This window comes from Macrosteles quadrilineatus, unplaced genomic scaffold (assembly GCF_028750875.1).
Source record: "Macrosteles quadrilineatus isolate MER2022 unplaced genomic scaffold, UCM_ALF_1.0 Scaffold_2__2_contigs__length_208266976, whole genome shotgun sequence".
NCBI classification, from domain to species: domain Eukaryota; kingdom Metazoa; phylum Arthropoda; class Insecta; order Hemiptera; family Cicadellidae; genus Macrosteles; species Macrosteles quadrilineatus.
Genome location: NW_026542595.1, coordinates 43,452,826 through 43,476,964, shown reverse-complemented (window position 1 = coordinate 43,476,964; position 24,139 = coordinate 43,452,826). Strand labels below are relative to the sequence as shown.

The window sequence follows — 24,139 nt, the reverse complement described above, 5'->3', positions numbered from 1 at the left end:
AGATAACCATACCTTCTGGTCTCAGAGACAGTATATTAGGATTGCAGATACCTTAATCTAATCGTCATAAACAGTTCCCACACTCCGAACAGCTCGCCTTGACTACTTCCTTCACCACTTCCTATGTCGGGGACCTGTTTTCCTCCCTTCCCATAGAATTTTAGGAATGCAGATACCTTAATCTAATCATCATAAACAGTTTCCACACTCCAGACTGCTTGCCTTTACTACTTCCTTTACCACTTCATACGTCACGGACCTCAAGCTAGTGTCTTCATTTGATTATATCTATTTCTTTATCTACTGCATTCCAAAGTCAACAGCTGATCATATGTCTTTGTTTATGTGTCAAATACTGCTTCCATAAGGATTGAATTGAATTGAAAATGTCTTTATTCATATAATATACAGTGGTATACATCGAATGGCGTCATTATGCTAAATTACAGCTAACAAATTAATTTCTTTTCATCACATTTAAGATTACATTGAAACTTTGAGACCCAGTGGGGCGGATTCCTGAGAGACTTTTTTAACGCCATATAGATGTTGGCACTCACCGATATGGTCTTTATCACCATGCAAAATTTGAAAACGATTGATTCAGCTGTCTAGGAGGAGTTTGCGTATTACGAAATGCTTAAGATTCTACGTATAAGAGCTTCGCTTGCTTCACTCTCTCCGCTCAATAAAACTTGTTATAGATGTTGATAGTTCTGAGGGAAACTGATAGGCTAAGTTAAATTAATTAATGAGATAGTTGTATTTTGTATTATATCTATAAGCATCTTATTTATTTATTGCTTTATTAAAAACCGTGAAACGTGATCACTCCGCTCAAATGGCTTTCAATGCTATGAAAACAATCCTAGTAATTAAATATTCAACTATAAAGTAAAAACTGATTTAGGAACTGCAGTAAAAAAATCCTAAATGTAATTAAAGAAGTTAACTCATTCTCATTATTTGTGCATCTTTTAGTTGGCCATTAGACAAATAAATACAACATGGACATTAATCATGGGCGCCCACAGGGGGTTGCAAGGGGGCGCACTTGCACCCCCTGGCTAAAAAAATAAGAAATAAATTTAATACCCATAATGTTCCTTAATCGTTTGGGTTTAAAAAAAAAATTATAAAAGTATGTTCATAATGGTAATTTCTACAAAGTGTTTTTAATTGACGTTTAACTGAAATAAGTAATACGAGCATGTTTTTGCGCAAAGGCTTCTTGATTTTTTATTCAAAAACAACCTTGTATGTAAAGAACAATTTGGATTTGTAAAGGGGAAAGGTACGATTGATGCTACCGTTGACTTAATTACCAAAATAATCAGTGCTGTAAATAATAAAAACAAAGCTATCGGGGTATTTCTGGATTTTCAGAAGGCATTCGATTGCTTGGACCACGGTGTAATTTTTGAGAGGCTTTATAATCTGGGAATCCGTGGCCTGCCCCTTGACTGGATTAAGTCGTATCTTCTACAGAGAACTCAAAGTGTAAAGGTTAACGATTGTGTACATTCAAATAAGCTACAAGTGAATTTCGGAACTCCCCAGGGCTCAGTTTTGGGGCCTATTTTGTACATTTTATATACAAATAGTATAACTAAGACCTTCCCTAACTTAAACATAACTATGTACGCTGACGATGTAGCCCTCTTGTTTGAAAATAAATCATTAGATAACCTAGAAATTGATAGCTTTGTAAAACTATCAAACCTTTATCAATACTTTAATAGCAATAATTTACACGTTAATCCAAGCAAATCAAGCTGTATACATTTTTCAAAAGCTAACCATTCTGAGGCCAGCCCAGTAATATTTATGAACGAATTTGAGTTACCCTTAGAAACAGAAGTTAAATATCTAGGATTGATTTTTGATAACACTTTTTCTTGGACACCTCACATTGATGCACTGTGTTCCAAGCTGTCGTCTCAATTATTTTTAATGAATAGATTTGCAAAATATCAAAATTTATTACTTATGCGATTAGTTTATTTTTCACTCATAGAGTCAAGATTAAGGTATGGAATTATTCTCTGGGGGTCTGCGATACAATCAAATTTTTTACGCGTTTTTAGGTTGCAAAAAAGAGCCATTCGTATTATGGCAGGTGTGTACAGAAGAACACCTTGCCGAAATTTTTTTAAATCCCTTGAAATTCTAACGTTACCTTCGATATATATTATTGAAATTCTATTATATTATAGGTTTAAATCAACAACAAAAGTAACCGGTGCAGATATTCATAATTATAATACCAGGCAAAGACACCATCATAGACAAACCTCTCATAGATTGGAATTAGCTGCATCATTACCTCAAAATCTCGGGCCAAAACTGCTTAACAAACTTCCAGCCAATCTACAATCCTTAACGTCAGAAGCAAAATTCAAAATTAAATTAAAAGAATACCTTTTAGAACGTGCATGTTACTCTGTTGCTGAATTTTTTGAACAGCCCAATTTATAAAAAAAAAAAAATAAAAAAAAAAAAATAAAAAGTCTGAAGCTAAGTCCACCTGCTCTGTAATTATTACTTTCATATGTGTATCAGTGTTATAGTAGGCTACCAGTTTTGTTATTTTATTATTTGCATTATATTATTGTTTATATTTAGAAGTAATTTAAGTTTGACGTTTGTAATACAATGTATATTGTCTGACTACAATAAATGATTTGATTTGATTGATTTGATTGATAAGTATTTATTTAGTTTTATACAAAACTATTCAGAAAACAAAGTATCAACTTTCTTGGCTGTTATCTAGGCTTTATTCAACTGTAAATTTATTAGCGAATTTCCCTATAGGGAAGTAGCCATTACCGTAGGTAGCATGGTAAGGTAAGACCTAGGCCTGGGACCGATTTACTTTTTCATTTTGATGTCCCCAACTTGAGTAATTTTTGTCCGATTTTGATGAAATTTGGTTTAAAGGTGTAAGGCGGGATAAACTTGAATGAGTTTGCAAACCAGCATGATCTTACCGTGGGAACGGGGTTTTACAGGGGGTTTTATGGGGTAAAAATAGTTTTTTCTCATTTTTGATCCTCAAAACAAAAAAATTCCCAATTTCTCTCTAGACTTTTATAAAGAGCTTAAAAAACAAATAATTTTTCAAAGTGTTTTTGTACGGTTATTGGTAACGGAGAAAATTCAAAAAATTGTAAATTTAAAATTCCCATGTTATTCTTATGGAGAATATTGTAAAATGTTGTAGTTTGCTTGTTTATGGATATATTTTGATCAAACTAGGCGAATTTATTTATTTTACACTAAGCTATTAATATTTTACAAAAAAAAAACACACACACTTTATTCGTTTCCTTGTAGCAGCAAACCTAGGTACTCGTTAAAACTAATGTTATTTAAATAGGTTTAATTGAAAATCAATTCGGACAAATGGAAATTGGCTTAGTCTGCAGGTTTGCTGCGGCGGGGGTATTTTTCATTATAATTGTTTGGCTTGTAGATTTAACCATATAAATTATACATAATAATAACTTCAAATAGCTTATTAATTTTTGATGTTGGCATAAAAACGATGACTTTTACCCTCCTTGATGCACAATATAGTATTTTGTTTTGGTTGGTTCTATGTGTTACCAAATAGCGTAAAAATACGTTTCAAAACATTATATTTTCAGACATTTTCCCAAGGAAGGCCCCGGACAACCCAGACGTTCGTTAGACCTATACATTGCACCTCCCTGTTTCAAATCCTGCGGGCACTCACTCATGACACTAATTACCAAAAGTTAAAATGTTTCAGAGACTTCGTGCTGAGGTAGAGCTTCCCCCTGATCAGCTGGAGGCAGTGTTTGAATCACTCGACTCTTCACACAATGGCTATCTCACTTTGGACCAGTTCTTGGCAGGAGTCAGTCAGTATAATTATATTTACAACTTTTATTTAGTGTATTCTTTAGAATTACAATTATTAGAGGATTGGACCAAGGCCCCACTAGAAAAAAAGGCCATGCTGCAGGATCCATGATGTCACACTAGTGGATAGATTTGTAAATAGATTCACTGCAATATCCCATAGTGGGGCACACGGAAGATTTCTCAGGTGCTGTTTAACGTCACTAACTGCTGCGTCTGAAGAAACAGACAATTTTATAATTTTTTAATTATAAAATTAAACTGTCATAACCTAACCAAACCAACCAAACTTGCTGATATGAAAAAAAATTTTGACAAAAAGTTAGAGCTACCGGTGGGATTCGAACCCGGTATATTCGGATTATCAGCCCGCCACGCTATCCACTTTACCACCGAGGCCGATGGCTCAACACAGTATCGTTGCGGTATTGGTGTTCCCTCAAAGTGACGTCAGCAGTTAGTGACGTCAAACGGCACCTGAAAAATCTTCCGTGTGCCGTTTCGCAATATCCTATACCACCATGGCAATATCCCATATGTTTTAGGTAAATAAACTGGCTATTTGTCAGATTTTAATGGTAAGATTTTAGTACAACTATCCACCCCTGTGACGTAGTGCTGCGCTGCCCGCGCTGCAGCATGGCCTGTTTTTCTAGTGGGGCCTTGGGTGGACCTATGAAGATGACTTTTGTTATATGCATATCTTGCAGGTATTATCTTGCATATCTCCTTTTGGATACCGAAGTGAACATCCCACCAATATGGATAGACCAGCTGTAGCCACTTATGCGGTCTATTATAAGCCACTCGGTACTCACAAGAATCAAATTTTAGAATTTTGTTTAGTAGACGTATTTTTACAAAATATTTGATAAATCAAAATAAATAGCTGTCATGATTTTCATATTGAAATAGATATTGCTAATTTATCCAACATTGAAGTGTACAAAATAGGTATACAGTAGACTCCCTCTTATCCGGACACCTTTTAACGGGACTACACTCAGCGGAAATGACATCTCTTTAACCGGACAATTTTTATCAGCATATCGGTTTAATCGGACTAGATTGGCAGGAAGTGGGCTGTACTGAAAAACGACTGTTCTCGTTGGGAAGATTTGAAAACCAGTGATAACATGTCTAAATACAATACACTCCTAAATTTAAGTAAAATATTAGGGTTACATAATGAGTTTTTGGGGGTTTAACCGGAAAACCCACTATCCAGACTGGCCTTGGTCCTAAGGAGTCCGGATAAGAGGAAGTCTACTGTAAGTGTAACTTGTGCGCAAAGTGGCACTATATAGAGGTGGTAACTGTAGGAAATAAATATTTGTGTAACACGAGTGCAGTTTTCTACAGTTACCTGAAAAAGTAAGCTTCCTGCTTGCACTAATTATCAGATTGGTGAGTCAGTGGCTCAATCGGTTGCGTCATGGACTTCGGGCCTCTTAAAAAAAAAATATATATATAGAGCAGGAAAAGTAGTTAATTGCTGCATTTACTTACTTTTGCTGCACACCAGTATTCCAACCAAACAACAAAAAACAGTGTGCTTTTATAAGGCACTTAATCACTGAGCTATAATATTATAACTGGAGTTACCACTCCGTGTTTAAAAAGTGTAACACTGTTTTTGCTGTTTTTTTTCGTTTTTCATGTTGTTATGTTGGCCTAGGATCGGTTGGTTGGATAGCTGTCAAATTTTAACCAATCAGATGGGGTTATTTTTGACAAGTCCAACCAACCGAGACAGTGTGACCAACTAAACAAGGCAACAAGCGACCATCTTGATGGCACGCTTTTCTCTAATGCTCAACCAGAGAGTAGTGACTCCAGTTATAATCTATTCATCTCAATGCATGTAATACTTGTACGCTTCAAAATGAGTTGGCAACACTTTAAAGATACTATACCTACGACTATGATTAGCAGGTGCAGCGTTTCACAGCCTTTGAGTATTGATACAGTACTACAAAATGTGACTCAACTTGTTGTTTCGTGTTAACTGTATTTAAATTTAAGACCAACGCTTGGATTAAAACCTAACCTAAAACGTGTTGTTTGGTGTTTGAAATACTAATCATTGAGCGGAGTGAGCAAAGCTCTGATATACTCCTGCTTTTTTCACAAATAGCCTACTCCTCCTGAATGGCTGAAGCAACCCGCACGAAATTTAGCACAGTAATTGTAACCAACTATGGGAAGGTATAAATCTGAAATGGTACAAATCGGACAACAGGGCTTTTCCCTACCTACGCTAATTTAATGTTTTAGAAATGTAAAATGGGCATGGGTTGATTGGTCGCCATTACAGTATTTTGCAAGATAACAATAAAAAGGTAAACAAAGAGTAGTAACATATGTTTATCAACAATAATCATCTAAACAATCACGTTACAACTACAGAACAAAAGGGGTCAGCAATCGGATTAATACCTTAGAACTTAATTTACTACGAAATGATGAATAAAAATGAAACTATGAATAAATGATGACAGGCTACACACCATTGACTTTGGATACTAAAATATAGACAATCCATTTACATGAACGAGGCGTACCATTAACTTTAGATATTGAAAGGAAACATCTCAATTACATGAACTAGATTTAGCATTGACTTTGGATACTGCAAAAAGTACACATCTTGTTCATATGAACCTTAATGAATATGTAACATTGACTTAATTGAGCACTGTATTAATTATGCTTGCTCCGCTCAATATTGCAAGCAGACAACTGCCATTGTACACCTAGTTTACATGGTTTATAGTAACTGTAGGAGAAATATAATGCGTAATGCGAGCGCAAAGTGCCACTTCACGGACTAGTTACACAAATAACTATTTCCTACCATTGCATGGAAATGATCATATTGTGATACCTGTAAACAGTACCTATAGGCAAACAAAATAGCTCAGTGCCGATCCAGAGCTATCACAGTAACTGTAGATAACTGTTGTGCAGTGGCATAACTAGTCTGACTGCGCACCAATGCAAGTATTCCCCATGAGACCCTATTTGTAGAACCACCCCCCCCCCCCAATAACCTCTAACAAAAATAACAATGACATTTCCCGTTCCGTACTTCCAAACTTCCAGGATACTATTTCACTACATACGACATTGTACAAGCTCTATCCAATTAGAGAAAGATTACCCAAAGAAATATAATTTATTATTTACAGTTATTTTAAAGTTAAATGTCAAAAAAATATTATTAAAAAAAAATTATTGAAAGTAAAATTAAGTTACTAAATATTACCAACCACCAACATAACTGAAGTAAGGATCACATTACATACTTACAGTTAATTAATGTACTTTTTAGGGCGATAAAATATAGACTAATTCTTAGTTTATTCAACATTTTATATTTATTCATATTCATTGCCCTATACAATATACATTATATTGCAAGCTACAATATAATGTTCATGTTCCGTGACTCAAAATTTGATTATAATTTTAGGGACCAGATGATGCATTCTTACAGTCTAAGAACTGCCTCCAGCTCTTTTAGAAATTTAAGACTTTTAAAAGTACTATATAATTTTCAGCAAAATCCCGTTTAAAAAAAAGGGCAATCTTTGGTAGTTTTTTCTACTTTTTCATATTCTTGTTTTTCCTATTTCAAAACTCGGCTCCACTAAAAAAAAAGCAAAAAATGTACATGATGAGGTATAATCTTTAGACCTAGTATCATACAGGAGTTCAGAATTCCGATAAAACAAAATTCAAACAACAAAATTGTAAAATGACATAACTTTCCATACAATCAATAAACAATGAACCTGACATTTATGAAAATGACTCACAAACTGAGATAACATGTTATCACTTATGGGGAAAGATAACATTAGCATTTAATTACATGCTGGCACAGTCACGTGAATTGAGGTTATAATGTCATTGTCATGCTGTGTGAACACTTTGCTGTTTACACAGCTATTAAGTTATTTATTTTTTCTTTAAAAGATTAAATACAAATTATTAAAAAGATATCTGTAGGTGAGGGACAAGGCATAAAGAGCTATATAAAGATACATGAAGCTTGGCTTGCGGTGTAAAAAAATGGTTGAAAATAAAATGTTTAAGAAAAGTTAATCCACAATAGCTTACCAGGATATTTCAAATAACTAAATGCAAACTAAATGAAAGCGGAGTAATCTTGCCCCATTTTCCGAATCTTGCCTGAGTGGTACTTATTTGATTAACTCTAAACCATTAATCAATTAGCGATCAATGTACAAGAGGTCTATGGTGTGCAATAAGTGCAATCCAGGCCACTTTAAAGAGTAGAGAAAGAGAAGTCCCCCACCAAATAGACCCTCAATGTATCTTTGAAGCTCCCAAGTCCAGCTTACACACATTGCTGGAAGTGTGTTGTTAGAGCTTGGCTGATGTAGTAATTGTTTAGCCCTTTTGAGTCAGATAAGACGCCATCTGGGAAAGTATGTGAGATGGCCAAGCCGTCTGTTAAGTACTTGTGTTGGTCCTCACGTTGAGCAAGTTTGGTAAGTTTTCCTTGAGAAATAACATTTGTTATCATATAAATGGTTAATTTACCGGTACACAGGTTATGTAAGTGATATTTCTTTGAGAAGTCCTTACTCTGTAAGATATTATTCATGTTGTAGGTCAGCTGAGCAGTGATGGGGAATCAGACAAGCAGTCGGAAGCTGAGTCAGATCTGTCCATTGAGAGATTGCTCAGCCTTAACGTACTTCACAAGTGAGTATACTCACAGTTACGAGTGAAAGTTTAAAAACATACGTTTTCAAGAAAAGGAACTTTATAGAATTTTTTAATTTTTTTTAAAAAACGTTTATTATTTTTTTATTTCCTTTGACATTTGAAGTTTTATAAAATGTCCATACGCAATGTCTTTGGTGGTTTTTTTTATTTATATAGCATCTTTAATGGAAAAACACGAAATTCTGTCACGACTATAATGGACGTAAAAATGAATATTAAAAATAGTTAATGTTATTTTTATAAATATGTTTGACTGTAAATACATTTAGTTTTAGGGCCATTTTGCAATAAATAGCTCAAAAAGCCTTTGGTAAATTTGGTTCAAACTAAAAAAAATTAAAAATTTAAATAAAGCTAAAAAATATCTAAGTTTTTATAATTTCGAACAAACGTTCCCGATATATGAAATACCTTGTCCTGACCGGCTACGTTCCAAGCAGTGCTGTTATCTGTGGGTGTTAAGAGAACTACGTCGACTCTCGTTGTAAAGCAGGACATCCCCGCACGTTATTTGTTATTCGTCAGACCGAACTTGGAAAGCCAATCACACGCGACAATCGGGTTTGTTCGATGCTGCGGGCTGTGCCGCACTGGGTATAAGCATTGACTATATATACCTACAGGTATATAGTCAATGGTATAAGCCTGCCATTTGACGTGCCGCAGCAAACGTGTTAATGTAATGCACAATGTGAGTAATCACAGTCACACCAATATATAAACTAGCATTCCGAAGCTGAGTCCTGTCCATTTGTAAGACTACTCAGTCTCAACGTACTGCACAAGTGAGTACTCACAGTCATGCCACTATATAAACTAGCAGTCTGAAGCTGAGTCTAATCTGTCCATTTGTAAGACTACTCAGTCTCAACGTACTGCACAAGTGAGTAATCACAGTCTTGCCACTATATAAACTAGCAGTCTGAAGCTGAGTCTAATCTGTCCATTTGTAAGACTACTCAGTCTCAACGTACTGCACAAGTGAGTACTCACAGTCTTAATTGCCACTATATAAACTAGCAGTCTGTAGCTGAGTCTAATCTGTCCATTTGTAAGACTACTCAGTCTAAACATACTGCACAAGTGAGTACTCACAGCCAATATATAAACTGGCATTCTGTAGCTGAGTCTAATCTGTCCATTTGTAAGACTACTCAGTCTAAACATACTGCACAAGTGAGTAATCACAGTCTTGCCACTATATAAACTAGCAGTCTGTAGCTGAGTCTAATCTGTCCATTTGTAAGACTACTCAGTCTAAACATACTGCACAAGTGAGTAATCAAATCACAGTCTTGCCACTATATAAACTAGCAGTCTGTAGCTGAGTCTAATCTGCCCATTGAAAGACTACTCAGTCTCAATATACTACACACATTGAATACTCACAGCTCTAAATATATTTTTTTATGTTCTATCATAGACAAAAAGAATTAAATATAGACCTTCAGCCGTGCTGCGTTTACCATAGGTTGTGGCGCTGGGAACGCCACGTAGTAGCGTGTACACGCTACGACCAGAACCTATCGGCTGACTGTCTATATTTAATTATTTTTGTATATATGGTTCTATATGTTACCAGATATAGCATTTTTATTAAAATAGAACATGATATACGTTGTTGAATAAGCCACTCTTAGAGTACACTACAGTCTAAAATAATATTTCCAGCCACATTTTTACTTTCTCCCCATTGGAAACTACTTCCCAGACAGCACACTTTCTCCTCAGGACATCCCACGGATATTGCGACAGGATATGCAAGATATCCCATAGTGGTCCTATGGTCAACTTGGGATATCACAGGATATCCACAGGAATGCCTAATGTCCCCGCCCGGGGATGTCCTACGGATAAGCTCACACGCATATCCATGGGACATCCGAGGTCATCCCAGGGTAGTCCTCAGGACATTCTCAGGACATATGGGACTACTATGGGATGTCCCTGGGATAAAGTGTGGTCTGGGCCTGAACATAAAAAACACAAAATAATATAGATTTAGTATGAAAAGCTTAATTATAAGTTTAGTAAATTGATTAAATAGTTAATAAACACAAATTTTGAAGAAAAAAACGAGAAAAAAGTTTTTGCCCAGACGGGTTTCGAACCTGGTACCTTCGCCTTGTGAGCCTCTTACCTTACCTCCTGAGCTATCTGCGCTTGTTGATTTGTTGATTATGGGTGTTTTCAAGTGGTTAAAGAGTAGCCGACAGTTGCAATGGTCGCAATACTTAATAATTTTTGATACTACAGTATAGGCTATATCTGTTTAGGCCTCAAGTAGTTGAATTGTTTTTCTGGTAGTTGGAGAGGATACTGGTATTTGAATATAGATTATTTAATCACCACTAGTGTACATGTTGCTCGAATTCGAGCAATTCTAAAGCATTACAGGAGTTATTTCAAAAAGAATAACATTCATATTCACAATGAGTTTAAAAGAGTCAACTCAAAGATCACCGGTGTGTAACTCAAACTATGTTTATCTTCGTTATTGATAAACCTAAAGCATTCCGGCCGGTTATCTCCTTCTCAAAATGCCTCGCTGTACAGGCAACACAGGTCATTGATAGAGGGCCAATTGAGAACGAAAAGTCGTTTTGGGGTAGTATTAGGGCCGGCGCATTTTTAACCTAATAGTTGAGATTGTCCAGGGTCAGGTGCTGACTTTTAAGCCTATTACGCGCCACCGTTCTGTAGCTGCATTCGTTATCACGATTGCGCCTCCTGTCTATGTTTCGTTGTCGTCACGTCGGAGGCATTTAAAAGAAAAAAAAACAACAAATAAACAAATAATAGCTACACAAAACAACGATAAATGCACAAGTTTAAGTAACAATCATGCTAACACGATCCGTCATAGCGACACAAAACAACGATAAATACACAAATTTAAGATACAACCATACTAACACGATCCGTCTTGGGGGTTATGTTTACACAAACTCAAATAGTAAATAAATGTACTCAATGCGTTTCATGGGATTGAAAAATAAATAACAGCAATTAAATTATACAGCTGATCAAAATGTAAACAATTATGTTCTTCATAAGGATAACATGGGAACTTTAACAGCCACTGGGGCAAAGCCCAAGGGACTTTTTCAAAAAAGTAAGGCCAGTTTGCAAATCTACGCGACACGCTCTTTCCAATGAGACATCAACGGATAAAATCGGTAAAGAAATGGCGGAGGAGTTCAACCGACAAAGTTTCATGTAGCGTATTAATTATATAGATTAGATTAGCACTGTAATAATTGATTGTTATATGATTAAAATTAGTTTTTTGTTGTTTTATTAATTTAAAGTTAGAATTAAATTCACATTCCACACAACTATGATAGAACTCTAGTTTTCCTGAACTCAGTGGTAGTAATATGTCAGTAAAGTTAAGTCAACCCTTGCTAGCCATAGTATTAACAAGACATATTTTCAATCTGGGAAACCTTAAACTTTTAAAATAAATTATAAAACCTCAACATCTTAATGCGTGGGAATCTTATTTTTAGGAAAAAAAACAGACCAAAATTATTTGTTAAATAATGAAGACGGCCCAATTATAAATTCGGAATTACTGAAAATAATTACATCAAGAACAACACTGTAACATATCCAAAATTCAAAAGATTAATTTTTGTAATATTATTTTTTATTTTTCCAATATCCTTTAGATCATCTGTTTTAACTTTGTTTAAAATTAATTTATTGAGTAAATATTTACTTTTTGTACTAGTGTAAACACAGCCTGAAGATGGAAACCAAGTTTCTGAAAGCACTAGTGAAAAAAACAAATTATTATATATTGGCCTTGTTGAACATTTAAATTTAGATATACTGTACATTTCATCAGTGGTAGTATTTTTTTCTTCAGTTTGTTACCGGGACATTACAGGATATCCAGTGGATTTTGTACATGTCCCAGGATGTCATGGGACATTCTGGGATATCCTATGGCATTCGTACATATCCCGGGACTTTACAGGATATCCTGAGGTTAACTTACATATCCCGGGACATTACGGTATATTGTAGGATATCCTGTGGATTTCGTACTCGTCCCGGGATTTTGCGGGATATCCTGAGGATAGCGCACATATCCCGAGACATTCTCAGGACATATGGGACTACTATGGGATGTCCCTGGGATAAAGTGTGCTGTCTGGGTTTACTATCTGTTGAGATAGTATAGGGAGAAAGTATTGTTTTCGGCAAAATTTTCAAAGTTTGAGTTTTGAGTGGATGTACGTAGGTACTAATCCATTATATATCTCCAGGCGTTTATTCATTTTTTCAAAATTTTTATTTTTAATGGTTAATTTTCCTTAAAACCCATAAAATAACGGAAAAATTAGATTTTCTCAAAAACGGCCTAAACGATTTTGATACAAATTTAGTAAATTTAGTCCTTTAAATTCTGAAAAAATTGTACAAATTCCATTTCTGTCAAAATTACGGTTTCAAAGTTATTGTAACTTATGGTATTTTTCCCATAAAAGGTAAAAATATTGGATTTTAGAAAAAAAAGCCTGTTTTGATTAAAGTGGTATGTTATGGTCCTTAAAATTTTTAACAAAGTGGTACAGATTCCATCTCCGTAAAAAGTACGGTTCAAAAGTTATTGTAACTTATGTTATTCCCCATGTAAGTAAAATATCAAAATATAGGATTTTAGGAAAAAAGTCGGTTTTGATTAAAATTAATGTTTTGTTATTGTCCTTATAATTATAAACAAAAATAGTGCAACCTCCCATTGCTGTAACAATTACGTTTCAAAAGTTATTGCAGCTTTTGTAATTTATCCCTATTACATAGTTACTCCCACCGCTTACGCATGATAAAGGTTGTTTACAGGCTTATGGGAGAAAGTATGTGTCAGTTTTTAGTTTGCTGATACAGTTTATTTGTTACCAAGATACAGTAATATTGATGTGACATGAAAGACGCTATAGCTTACAGTAAGTCAACATATCACTTAATTTTACACATTTCAGTAATATACATCAGTGGCTCAATTCAACCATATTCATTTTCATTTCTTTACTTTAACTAACAGTTCTGATAGACTAACAAACACAATCAGACTTCTCATCCCTGTGAAAAGTAGTTTTGTATTTACAGCGTTTGACATTTGAGTTGTAAGTTTAGTTGTCTTTGGAGATGTACAAAAAAGTAAAAAACTACACAACTGGAAGACGGCAATAAAAGAAAAAACACTCATATGTCAACTATTGTTCTCCTAAAATGTAATCCATTGTGATCTGTGTTAACAATGTATTTAAAGTCTATAAAATGCTGTATAGCTAAAATCTGTGTTGTCAGTGAGAAAACCTTTTAATAATCCTGTAAATTTTGAAGCTCGTTTTTTTAGTCTAGTTGTTGTGGTGACACTGATAGCTAGGGTTGACAACATTTGGTTTCTACTCGTATTATACAGGGTGGAACGAAGTTAGTGTTAAAAAATTTTATGTGTTAAACTACTAAGTATTGGTGACAAAATGGCACCAATTTAAGTTTCCATACCCTCACAGGCAGTAATAACAGACAATTTAAGATTTTTTCAAAATATTTGTACTTACTTACATAAAATGGCCATAAGTGCATTAAACGTTGTTTTTATTCCAAATTCATTGTCATTTTCAGAACCCTCGTTAAATTTCCAATAGTAATAGTACAGATTCATTGAGATTATTCATCTGTATAAGCCCTTATTTGGCCATGGAAGTTTGAACTTGTGATTTTTTATAAAAAAGTAATAGTTTTTCCACTGGACTGTAGAGAGTGTCAAATATTACTAAAAACTTTTGCTGTTAATAACCTTTAAAATGATCTATAAACATCTACCGTTCCTTTGATTTGTCGTTCTCAAATTTAAGAGTTTCTCATGAAAAACACGGAACGGCTAATGTTTAATTTCCTTTTAAAAAAAACATGTAATTTGCTTAAATAATATGGCAATAGCTGCAATAACAGTTATATTTGAATAGGGTCTATTGTAATTTTTAGAATCCTCGTGAGATTTATTGTAAGAATATTAAGGATCTATTAGGATTAACATCCATATAAACGTATGTTTTGTGAAAACATGTTAAATTAGTTTTATTTTTATTTTTTGAATACATTGAATATTGTTTTAAGTTACACATGGTACATTTAACTTAAGATTTTTTTCTAAGCATAAGCAAATACTTCCAATGGAGTAGTCTATAAAATTATGTAGATACTACACTTTACAATGTTGTCAATATGTTCACCGAAAACCGAAAACTAACCTAAGTATAGTATACCAATTAATTGATTGTAGTGCTTAGACACATGTTAATGGAAATAACTCAGTCAAGAGATATATTTCTTAACCAAAATAATTGTTAACACCTCAAAAATACTTAGTTTTAGTTATTTATACAAAAACTGAAAGTTAATTCTAAAACACACAATATTCGAAACTTAAATAACTGTTCCTTACTTCCTTGACGTTTTAATAGTTGCCTTCTATTTGATGCCAACTACTTGAGTTTTTTTTTTTCAAAATCTCCTCCATTTTCCCAGATACACAGCCAAGCGTTTTTTGCACGTGGCACCAACAGTAACATTAAAATACAACGTTCCTCTGACTAGCACATCTGTATTCATTATCCAGTAGTTAATTTTCTGATTATCTTCCACTAAAGATGAGTAGACCAAGTACTTTACAACACACAAAGCAAGTCCAATGGACTTAGGTCTGGCGACCTGGCATGCCAGCAAACCCCACCATATGACTTATCATCATCATTCTTATCATTCAAGTTGTGTATTTTGCTTTAAACCAATCTCGCACATCGGTTGAATGTGCCATAGAACTAACACCGTAAACGATATTTAATTTATTCCAATAAACAAGAAGAAAACCCCCAAAATGAAAATTCATCACAAAACATAGGTTCATAAAGTGTTAATCCTAACAATTCCTCAATATTCTTATTAGGAATTTTACAAGGATTCTGAAAATTGCAATAATACCCATTTAAACATGATTTTTAAAGCAGCTGCTGCCATATCATAAAAGCCGATACATGTTTTTTTTAAAGGAAATTAAACATTAGCCGTTCCGTGTTTTTGATGAGAAACTCTTAAATTTGAGAACGACAAATCAAAGGAACGGTAGATGTTTATACATCATTTTAAAGGTTATTAACTGCAGAAGTTTTTAGTAATATTTGACACTCTCTACAGTCCAGTGTAGTATAGAAAAACTTTGAAAAAATTATTACTTTTTTATAAAAAATCACAAGTTCAAACTTCCATGGCCAAATAAGAGCTTATGCAGATGAATAATCTCAATGAATCTGTACTATTACTATTGGAAATTTAACGAGGATTCTGAAAATGACAATGAATTTGGAATAAAAACAATGTTTAATGCACTTATGGCCATTTTATGTAAGTAAGTACAAATATTTTGAAAAAATCTTAAATTGTCTGTTATTCCCTACCTGTGAGGGTATGGAAACTTAAATTGGTGCCATTTTGTCACCTATACTTAGTAGTTTAACAAATAAAATTTTTTAACACTAACTTCGTTCCACCCTGTATAAGATTAATTTAATGAGTTTTGCTTAACTGTTTGCTTATATAACTATAAAACGAGTTATTATTTATGATTACATAGCTTTTTTTGGTTAAACGAGGATTTAAATGACTGAAATAACAAGAAACAAATTGTAAACTAAACACGACCTCTATAGTGGAACTAACGATAAAATTCTCCTCAGCTGATCCAAAGGATCAGAAATCTACCAAGAGTGTAAGTTTTATCATTGACTACTACCTATATAGGTACCTATATAGTATATATATGTATACTATCCTTATATATAATACGTGAAGGCGATTTCTACGAAACACTACTCCTCCGTTAATAATGGACGGATTTTTACAAACGACGTGTCAAAATAAAGTATTTGTTGTGTAGACGCCCCCTTTCACCAATTCCAGTAATACAAATCCTCGGGCTTTGCCCCACAGGCCATCAAAGATGGAGTTTCTCCCATAAGATTAACATGGGGGAATCTAAATATTTAATTGGAAAATTTGTGTCCACTAATTTGAGAGAACGACTGGGGGTAGAAACTTGGTAGAGGTCTCCAAAGAAAGGTCTTGATCTTTAGATGAGTTATCAATAGAAAAACAAAGTAAATTCTCTTAGGGCTCTGCCCCAGAAGCCTTTAAAGATCCCTCCACAGATTTGTTTACATTTTGGCCATGTGGATAATACTTTTTAATGAAACAGCTGTTAATTTTTAAATTTGTATTTTAAACAATACACATTTATTGGGAGTTACTGAATTGTCCAAAAGAAATATCTGCAATGTTATTTTCTGATTTAAAAATTGATTTTCTTTTATACCATGTCATGTTTTGCAATATAACGTAAATCAGTTGAAAATTCTTTTATGACAGCAATTCTTTAATTATTTCTGATTGAACTATCTTATATTGTATCTATCGTGGGTTGGTGTCTGCCTTTTTCACCACTTTCGCCTACATTTTATGATATTATTCTACACATATCAAATATTTATGTAGAAAAATCTGCTCTTATCGTGTCTAATAAAATCCAAACATAGAAACCTTGCCTAAAATGGTACCCATCTTAACAAATTATTTGCACCTCCCTATATTACGGACTTTGGCACACTGGGTTGGTAACATTATTTATTCATTATTTTGCCTCCTGAACTGTTATTCAAAGTATTATCTAGGTTACATACCTTATACGGCACATGTACAGTACCTGTATAAACGTAATGAATTATGTGTTTGTGTTATGTGTTTTTAATGTTTAAATATTTTGACGAATCTGCAAGATGAATTGACAAATGTATCCACGGACCTGAAGATAGAGCTTAAAAGCTCTGAAATGCGCATCGTCCTTTAGTGACTGTATCAGAACTGTTTTGACTGTATAAGGTATGTAACCTAGATAACATTATTTAAAATAACACGATATTTTGGCTGTAAAATATGTTACAAAGAGAAAATACTATTTAAGCAGCTACTGTCATGACAGAAACGTCATATTCCTTTTCAACTAGATCACATTATCCTTTACAAGACGTTGATTAACAATAAGTAAACGTCAATATATACATGACAGCCAATTTACAGTATTTTTGCTTTTTGGAAATGTCCCATTGCTATTCCATTTGCATTATTTGTTGCCAATGAAGCCGCAAGGCCGTATGAACTAGGAGGCCCCTAACGGTTAAAGAATAAAATCCAACTTCACTTCATTCCACTACACCTAACAGTCTGTAGAGAGATTATATTGAAAACTTTATGTTATTGATAAGGCTGAGACAACAAACTGATATCCCCCATGTCAAGGAATTCCAGCTTTAACATTAACCCCACAATCAATTTCTCAAAACTATGCTAGAGGGTTCATTCATTGTACAGAAGTACGATATGAACTGACGTGACGTGACGAAGGAAAAATCAAACTTAATCTGTAACGGATATACCTCCCTTTGAAATTAGAATATGTCTTCCCAAAAAAATTTTCTTTTCAAATAAAATCATATTACACTGATGAAATCACGGAAGTGTTTAACTACAAAAGATCCACCAATACGATTTTAATACTATTTAAAGGTTCTTCCAAAGGAAGAGATATCATATAACATACTAATAATAACTCCGATGATGTACGGTATGGGGAATATTTTATTCATTGAATGATTAACCAAATTTGGCAACTAACGCAATTTTTTTTACTTATTACCTTTTTAAAAATGCTGAATGCTCAAAATATGTATATTTCATCCAATTTATCGCAGTTAGATGAATTAACATAAGCCTTGAAAGTAACCGTCGATTTCGACGGGTTTCACCTAGTATACCTATAGTACCTGTATATATAGCATATAGTCAATGGTTTTATCTATGCTTTAACACGGGAATAGAATGTTTATTTATGTTTGTATGGTTGGCAGGAGTGGAGAGCTGATGTGCGAGGTGCGTAGTCTGGTAGGACGAGAGGACACATGGCACCAGCTGTTGGCAGCACTGTTCTCAGACCTCAACCAGCTGCTGCGACAGATATCTCAGCTAGAGGACACACTCAAAGCCCGCGACCGCCGTCACCAACAGGAGGTCTGTAACACCTATTGATCTGCAATATCTACTAGTATGATGGGTTCAGATACCTGCTGTGAGCAGTTCAAATGGGCATTGAACTTTTACAGTGTTACAGGAATGATCTTTTTCAGTGATTGCGGTAAAATAATGAATATCTTTTTCGGTCTTGAAGATATCTTCGTCTCCAGCACTCACAGAAACAGCGACATCTTTTACCAATCGTAGTTTTTCCGCTTTTGTGGCAAAATAATCAATACCTTCTTCGATCTTTAAGTCATCACCTTCGTCTCTCGCGGTCAAGGAACTTCACATTTTTCTTTTCAGCGTCCTCTTTCCGTTTGCAAAGCACCCGGGTGTAGCAGCTCGTGCCTTTAAGTAGTGTAAACGATATAACCTTAACAGAGATATTAGCCACGGTATAAAAAGTACCGTACCCAGATCATGAAAATTATTAAATTTGTGACAGTGCTATTTAACTGCTTACCATATTCCATTTTTTTCAATAAATGTAATACATGACATGCCGAATTAATACTTTTGTGTATCAATTTCCGTATTCAAAGTTTATAAATTATTTCAGATAAGACGAATTTATGAGGAACTGGAAAATCAAGTATGTGAAGAACGAGAACAACTACAAAACCAGGTAGGAATAACCCTCACGATAGTAGAACTTGTCCATTGAAAAGTATTTAAAAGTATTAATTTAAGTTCTTAAATTAAGAGAGTGAAATTAAGAGTGAGATAATTGCACTCACTCTCCTCTGATATGACAAATCATCAAATAAAAATAACAATGTCAATTATGATAAACCTTGGTATCAGACATAAATAAATACCAGGGATTACTTTGAGGTGGGCCAGGGTTTTAATTTTATTCTTGATTTTCATAACGGGAACAGGACAGGATTTTTGTAACTATACAAACATTAGTAAATGACAAAGTAAAAGAAAAACAAAGGAAAGATAAAGTAGCAACATGTAGGCAGTGATAGTGATGAGGTATGAGTGATCACCAATAGTTGGGTGGATTCCATTGGCGCACAATTTACAATCTGTTATCTTAATTGCTGGCGTCCCCAACCATCCTTCAAATCGCTTGCGGCACATCATGTACATTAACTAAATCAGACCTGGATGAAGATATTCTATGGTCACAAAGGAGAGGCTTCTTTAATGCACTATTATTGGAAATAATGCTTACGCACACCATTGTCATACCTTTCAGTAAAAATTCAAAAGTGTTACCATAATTTTATTTTAGTAATTAATTGTTTCCCTAGCACACAACATTGGTTATTTGCATGTGATACTCTATGGGCCCGGGAGATATTTGCACTCCTTCTCCTCTGATATGACAAATCATCAAATAAAAATAACAATGTCAATTATACAATATATGTGCATATTATGATTGTGATCCCAGAGTACATTGTTGAAATGAAAAGAAATTAAATGTGTTTACTGTCTTTTGAATTTTTACAATTTATTGGCAATGTCATAAAATAGCTAAAATTATAGCATCGTCAGGGAATGAAAACAATATGTATAGCTAACTACACACAAGAAGACATGTTACAATACATATGTTAAATATTACAAACAAATAATTTTATTTTTGAGAAAAATTCAAGGCGTTTGGAATAATGGAAATTAACACCATAACCAACTAAATCCAACTTGTGAAGAAAAAAAAGGAAATACCACACTATATTGATATGATTTTACATATATACTCGCCTTTGGCTCGCTGGGGGCTCCGCCCCCAGGCCCCCTAGTACTAGCAGAGTACCCGTCCTTCGTACGGAATTGGTATATAAATATAAACTATAGTCGGGGACATGAAATCAGGCGGGTGAGTGATTTTGCGACGTTGCCATATCGGCACCGGCAGACGCCCGCCACATACGGCGGCGAATGCTTTAAAGTGCACACTGATCTCATTAAACTACTTTGTAAGATTCATTTATTTTATTAAAATCTTAATTAGTAAGTTTTTGCTAAAACATAGATTTACTACCTAACCTGCGTGTTGTAATGGTTGTGGACTGGCTGATTTAAAACAATTTTTTGTTTATTGTATAACACAGTTGTAAAAAAAACTTTTTTGTTGTAATAATTGTTATTATGTGTGGTCCAACCTGCATCATATTCCAAAATCATACTACCTTATATACCTTAAAATTGGGTGGAATAATATTAACACCAAGAATGTTAAAATTAATATTTATTGCTTGTTAAAATTAATATTTATTGCCTAACTTTATTTCTTATTTTCAATCACTTCCTATATCATCAGGGTCACTGCTGCTTCTCTCACTGTCTGTAGTTTCGTCGTTTAAGTTTATGATAAATGGCTCCATGGTGTCATCCCTTACTATTTCCTTGGTCCAGTCTTCCTCTTGGAGTTTCTCGGCATGCCGAACACACTTCTCCCAGTCACTTGCTGTTACCTTGTCGATGGCGTCGGAGGTAAGTTTCTAAACATCACTGATTTTGAATGTTGTGTTCTTTTCAGCAACCTCCCGTTTGACTTGAGCCCAAATCAACTCGATCGGATTGTATTGGCAGTGATAAGCTGGTAGTCATAAAACTTGATGGCCGGACTGTAAAGCAATCTCGTCGAGCTCTTACCGCTTTTCTTTCTTGAATGGAGTTACTTTCAACAGTAGTTCTGCTTTTAATTCACAGGGGGAAAATGGGATATTTTTGATCTTCAACCAGTCCTGTATTTCACTTTTCTTCCATGACATGTTTGGGATCTTTTCCAGCAAAGTCGAGTGGTAAGGTGCGTTATCCATTATGATAACTGACGGCTCTTCTAAGCTTGGCAATAAGTGTTCCGTGAACCATATGTGGAAGGACTTACTATTCATTTCTGAGTGGTAGTCTGTATCATTTTTTTTGGATCGAAATACCCATTTGCACTCGGGTATAAAACCATTTGCGCCACCAGCATGACAAATGATCAACCTGCCACCTTTTCCCGTAGGTACTTTTAAACCACCTCCTTTATCTGAATGGTGCCAAATATACTTTTTAGAGTGAGACTGGTTAACCCATGTTTCATCCAGATAGACTCTCTGTAGAGAGCTCTCCTCTTGCTTTAGTGCATGCATCGATCTTAAAAATCTTGCTCGAGCAACCGCAATGTCCTGTCTCTCCAATAAAAACTTCCTTCCATCGTTGCTTTTCTTGTACTTAAAGCCTAAATTACGGAGTAGCCTTCGTGTTGAACGAACACTTCCTTTGTATTCAATTTTTTCTTGTAGTTTTACTCGAACTTTATCGGCTGTGGGAAATTGTCCGTGGTCGAAAAATTCCAGCACTGTTCGGCGAGCAACATCAGCGTCGAAGTCATTTAACATACTTGCAGGTTTTCCCCTCTTGTATTTTTTCCTGGGAGATTTGAAAATTAATTTGTCAGGCGGAGATAATTTCGCTTCTTGATTACATCTTTGAACGGATCGTAGGCTAATATCACACATTTTTGACGTCAACTCTTGACTTTTCTTGAAATCGACTGTTTCGCGGAATTTCGGATCCTCCAATTTACGGACATAATTTAGAACATTGACTACCATTGATTTTGTCTGACTGCCCAGGTCCTTTTTGTATAGTCGCTGCAATCTTCGTTTTATTGGTGTTTTGTGATGTTGTTCCGGTAATCTTTCACATATAGTTAATGAAGTAGAAGGCCCAGGTTGAATAGGTAAACTTGGTGTTTTGGTACTCACTAACTCTACAGGTACAAGTTCAGTCCATGTGGTAGAACACCCAGGTTGATCTGGATCACTGTCACTTTCCATGTTCAATATAAAACTCACAATAACTCGCAATAACTCACAATACAACAATATTTCAATAACCCACCTTTCACATTGAAAGCTCCACCCTTACTGAAGTTCTGATGAGTGCCTTGAGTGGTGGGGGGGTGAGGGGTGGCAGGTGTCAATCACAGGAACCGGTTCAGGGGTGAACAAAGAAACTGAGATTCAGTTGTAATATTTTTCCTCGCCAGGGAGAAAGCGAGCCTTTAAAAGCCTTTTGTGGCGCGAAACCCACGAACCCAGCCCGTCATGCGAACACAAAACGTTAACATAAACTTATTATTAAACACTGTCAATGTAAATGTCGTAAAGACACAATATTGTTCGTTCATACAAACAATTGATAGTCACAACGGTGCTTGCAACGGAATACAGTATTTGGAACAAGTTAACAAGAGTTTACAAAATCTACTCGAAAATAATAAATATGAATGTTATAATATACATTTTTAAATATCAAATAAATATAACTATCTTAGGGAATAATTTTGTGAAATTCAAGCCAAGTAGAAGGAAATTCACTTAGTATGCAGGTCTGCTGCGGCGGGACTATTTATAATTTATTAAAAAAAAATAGTGAAAAATATTTATCTTCTCATTGTTAGAGTAAATCTCAAACTTGTAAAATTATTACAACAAATCTATTACACTTACGAGCTTCAAAATTTTATGGTATATAGTGGGGTTATTTACCAACACTTTTGTATACTTTCATAATTATTTTAACATTCATATTCATAATTTTCTTGTAGATTTCTAGACCCTTGTTAGCTTTGTTATCTTGCGCTTAAAATTCTCATTCAAAGCAGCGTTATTACTAACAGTTAATTGCAAGACTAAAACACAAGGTGTCTAAAGAGTATAATGTAATGGAGATCTGTGATGAGTTTATATTAAACGTTTTTATTCTCGCGCGTAGGGTCTCGACGCATGGACTAGGCAACGCTGGACGCTCAGTGTTGCCAGTTCGTGCGCAGCGGTAAGCGATTCTCGACCTTCCGTCACATCGCGGGTGCCATGAGTGGCAACAGCGCATTTATACCCACCCGCCTGATTTCATGGCCCCGACTGTAGTGTCCCTCTTGCTCAAATTCGAGCAATTACTAAGTATTACAGGCGTTATTTTAAAACGTATAACAGTCATAATTTCTGCTGACTGTAAAAGATTCGACTCAAAGATTATGGAAATACTCAAGATGTACATAACAGATCGATATAATCAACACTAGCTGTACCCGCGGGCTTTGCCCCGCTTAACTTCATAGTATTCGCATGGCTCAATCACGTCCTGGTTGAAGTTCGTTCGCTACGCTCACTCACCTTCAGGTTGGAAATCGTTCGCTGCGCTCACTTGTTTTCAGGTTAGCTCGTTTGCTACGCTTACTTGCCTCCAGGTTGATGTTCGTTCGCTACGCTCACTCACCTTTTGGTTGCAAATTAGCTGTTGTCATACATTTAAAAAAGTCATCCCTTTTATTGTTTATAATACTTTGATAAAGGTTTTTATGTTTTAATATTTATTGGCTGTTTATACA

The 24,139-nt window shown here is 34.8% G+C and overlaps 2 protein-coding genes across 8 annotated transcripts in view; one reads left to right on the top strand and one right to left on the bottom strand.

Annotated features, from left to right (window-relative positions):
• LOC128985814 (bolA-like protein 1) overlaps nt 1–6,853 on the bottom strand; it is a 113,153-nt gene extending 106,300 nt beyond the window's left edge. The window contains exons 1-2 of one of the 5 annotated variants that reach the window (XM_054405712.1): nt 6,779–6,853; nt 5,258–5,341 (exon numbers count right to left, since the gene is read on the bottom strand). The gene's annotated coding sequence lies outside the window, so the exon portion shown is untranslated. Of the gene's footprint in view, nt 1–5,257; nt 5,342–6,748 lie in introns of all 5 variants that reach the window. The other 4 variants (XM_054405711.1, XM_054405713.1, XM_054405714.1 and 1 more) reach the window with 4 other exon arrangements.
• LOC128985812 (EF-hand calcium-binding domain-containing protein 4A-like) overlaps nt 1–24,139 on the top strand; it is a 75,867-nt gene that overhangs the window by 22,675 nt on the left and 29,053 nt on the right. For 2 of the 3 annotated variants that reach the window (XM_054405705.1, XM_054405703.1), the window contains exons 2-5: nt 3,779–3,890; nt 8,535–8,628; nt 18,630–18,789; nt 19,355–19,420. In XM_054405705.1, the coding sequence (XP_054261680.1) occupies nt 3,779–3,890; nt 8,535–8,628; nt 18,630–18,789; nt 19,355–19,420 (432 nt within the window). The remainder of the gene's footprint in view (nt 1–3,778; nt 3,891–8,534; nt 8,629–18,629; nt 18,790–19,354; nt 19,421–24,139) is intronic. The other variant, XM_054405704.1, reaches the window with a different exon arrangement.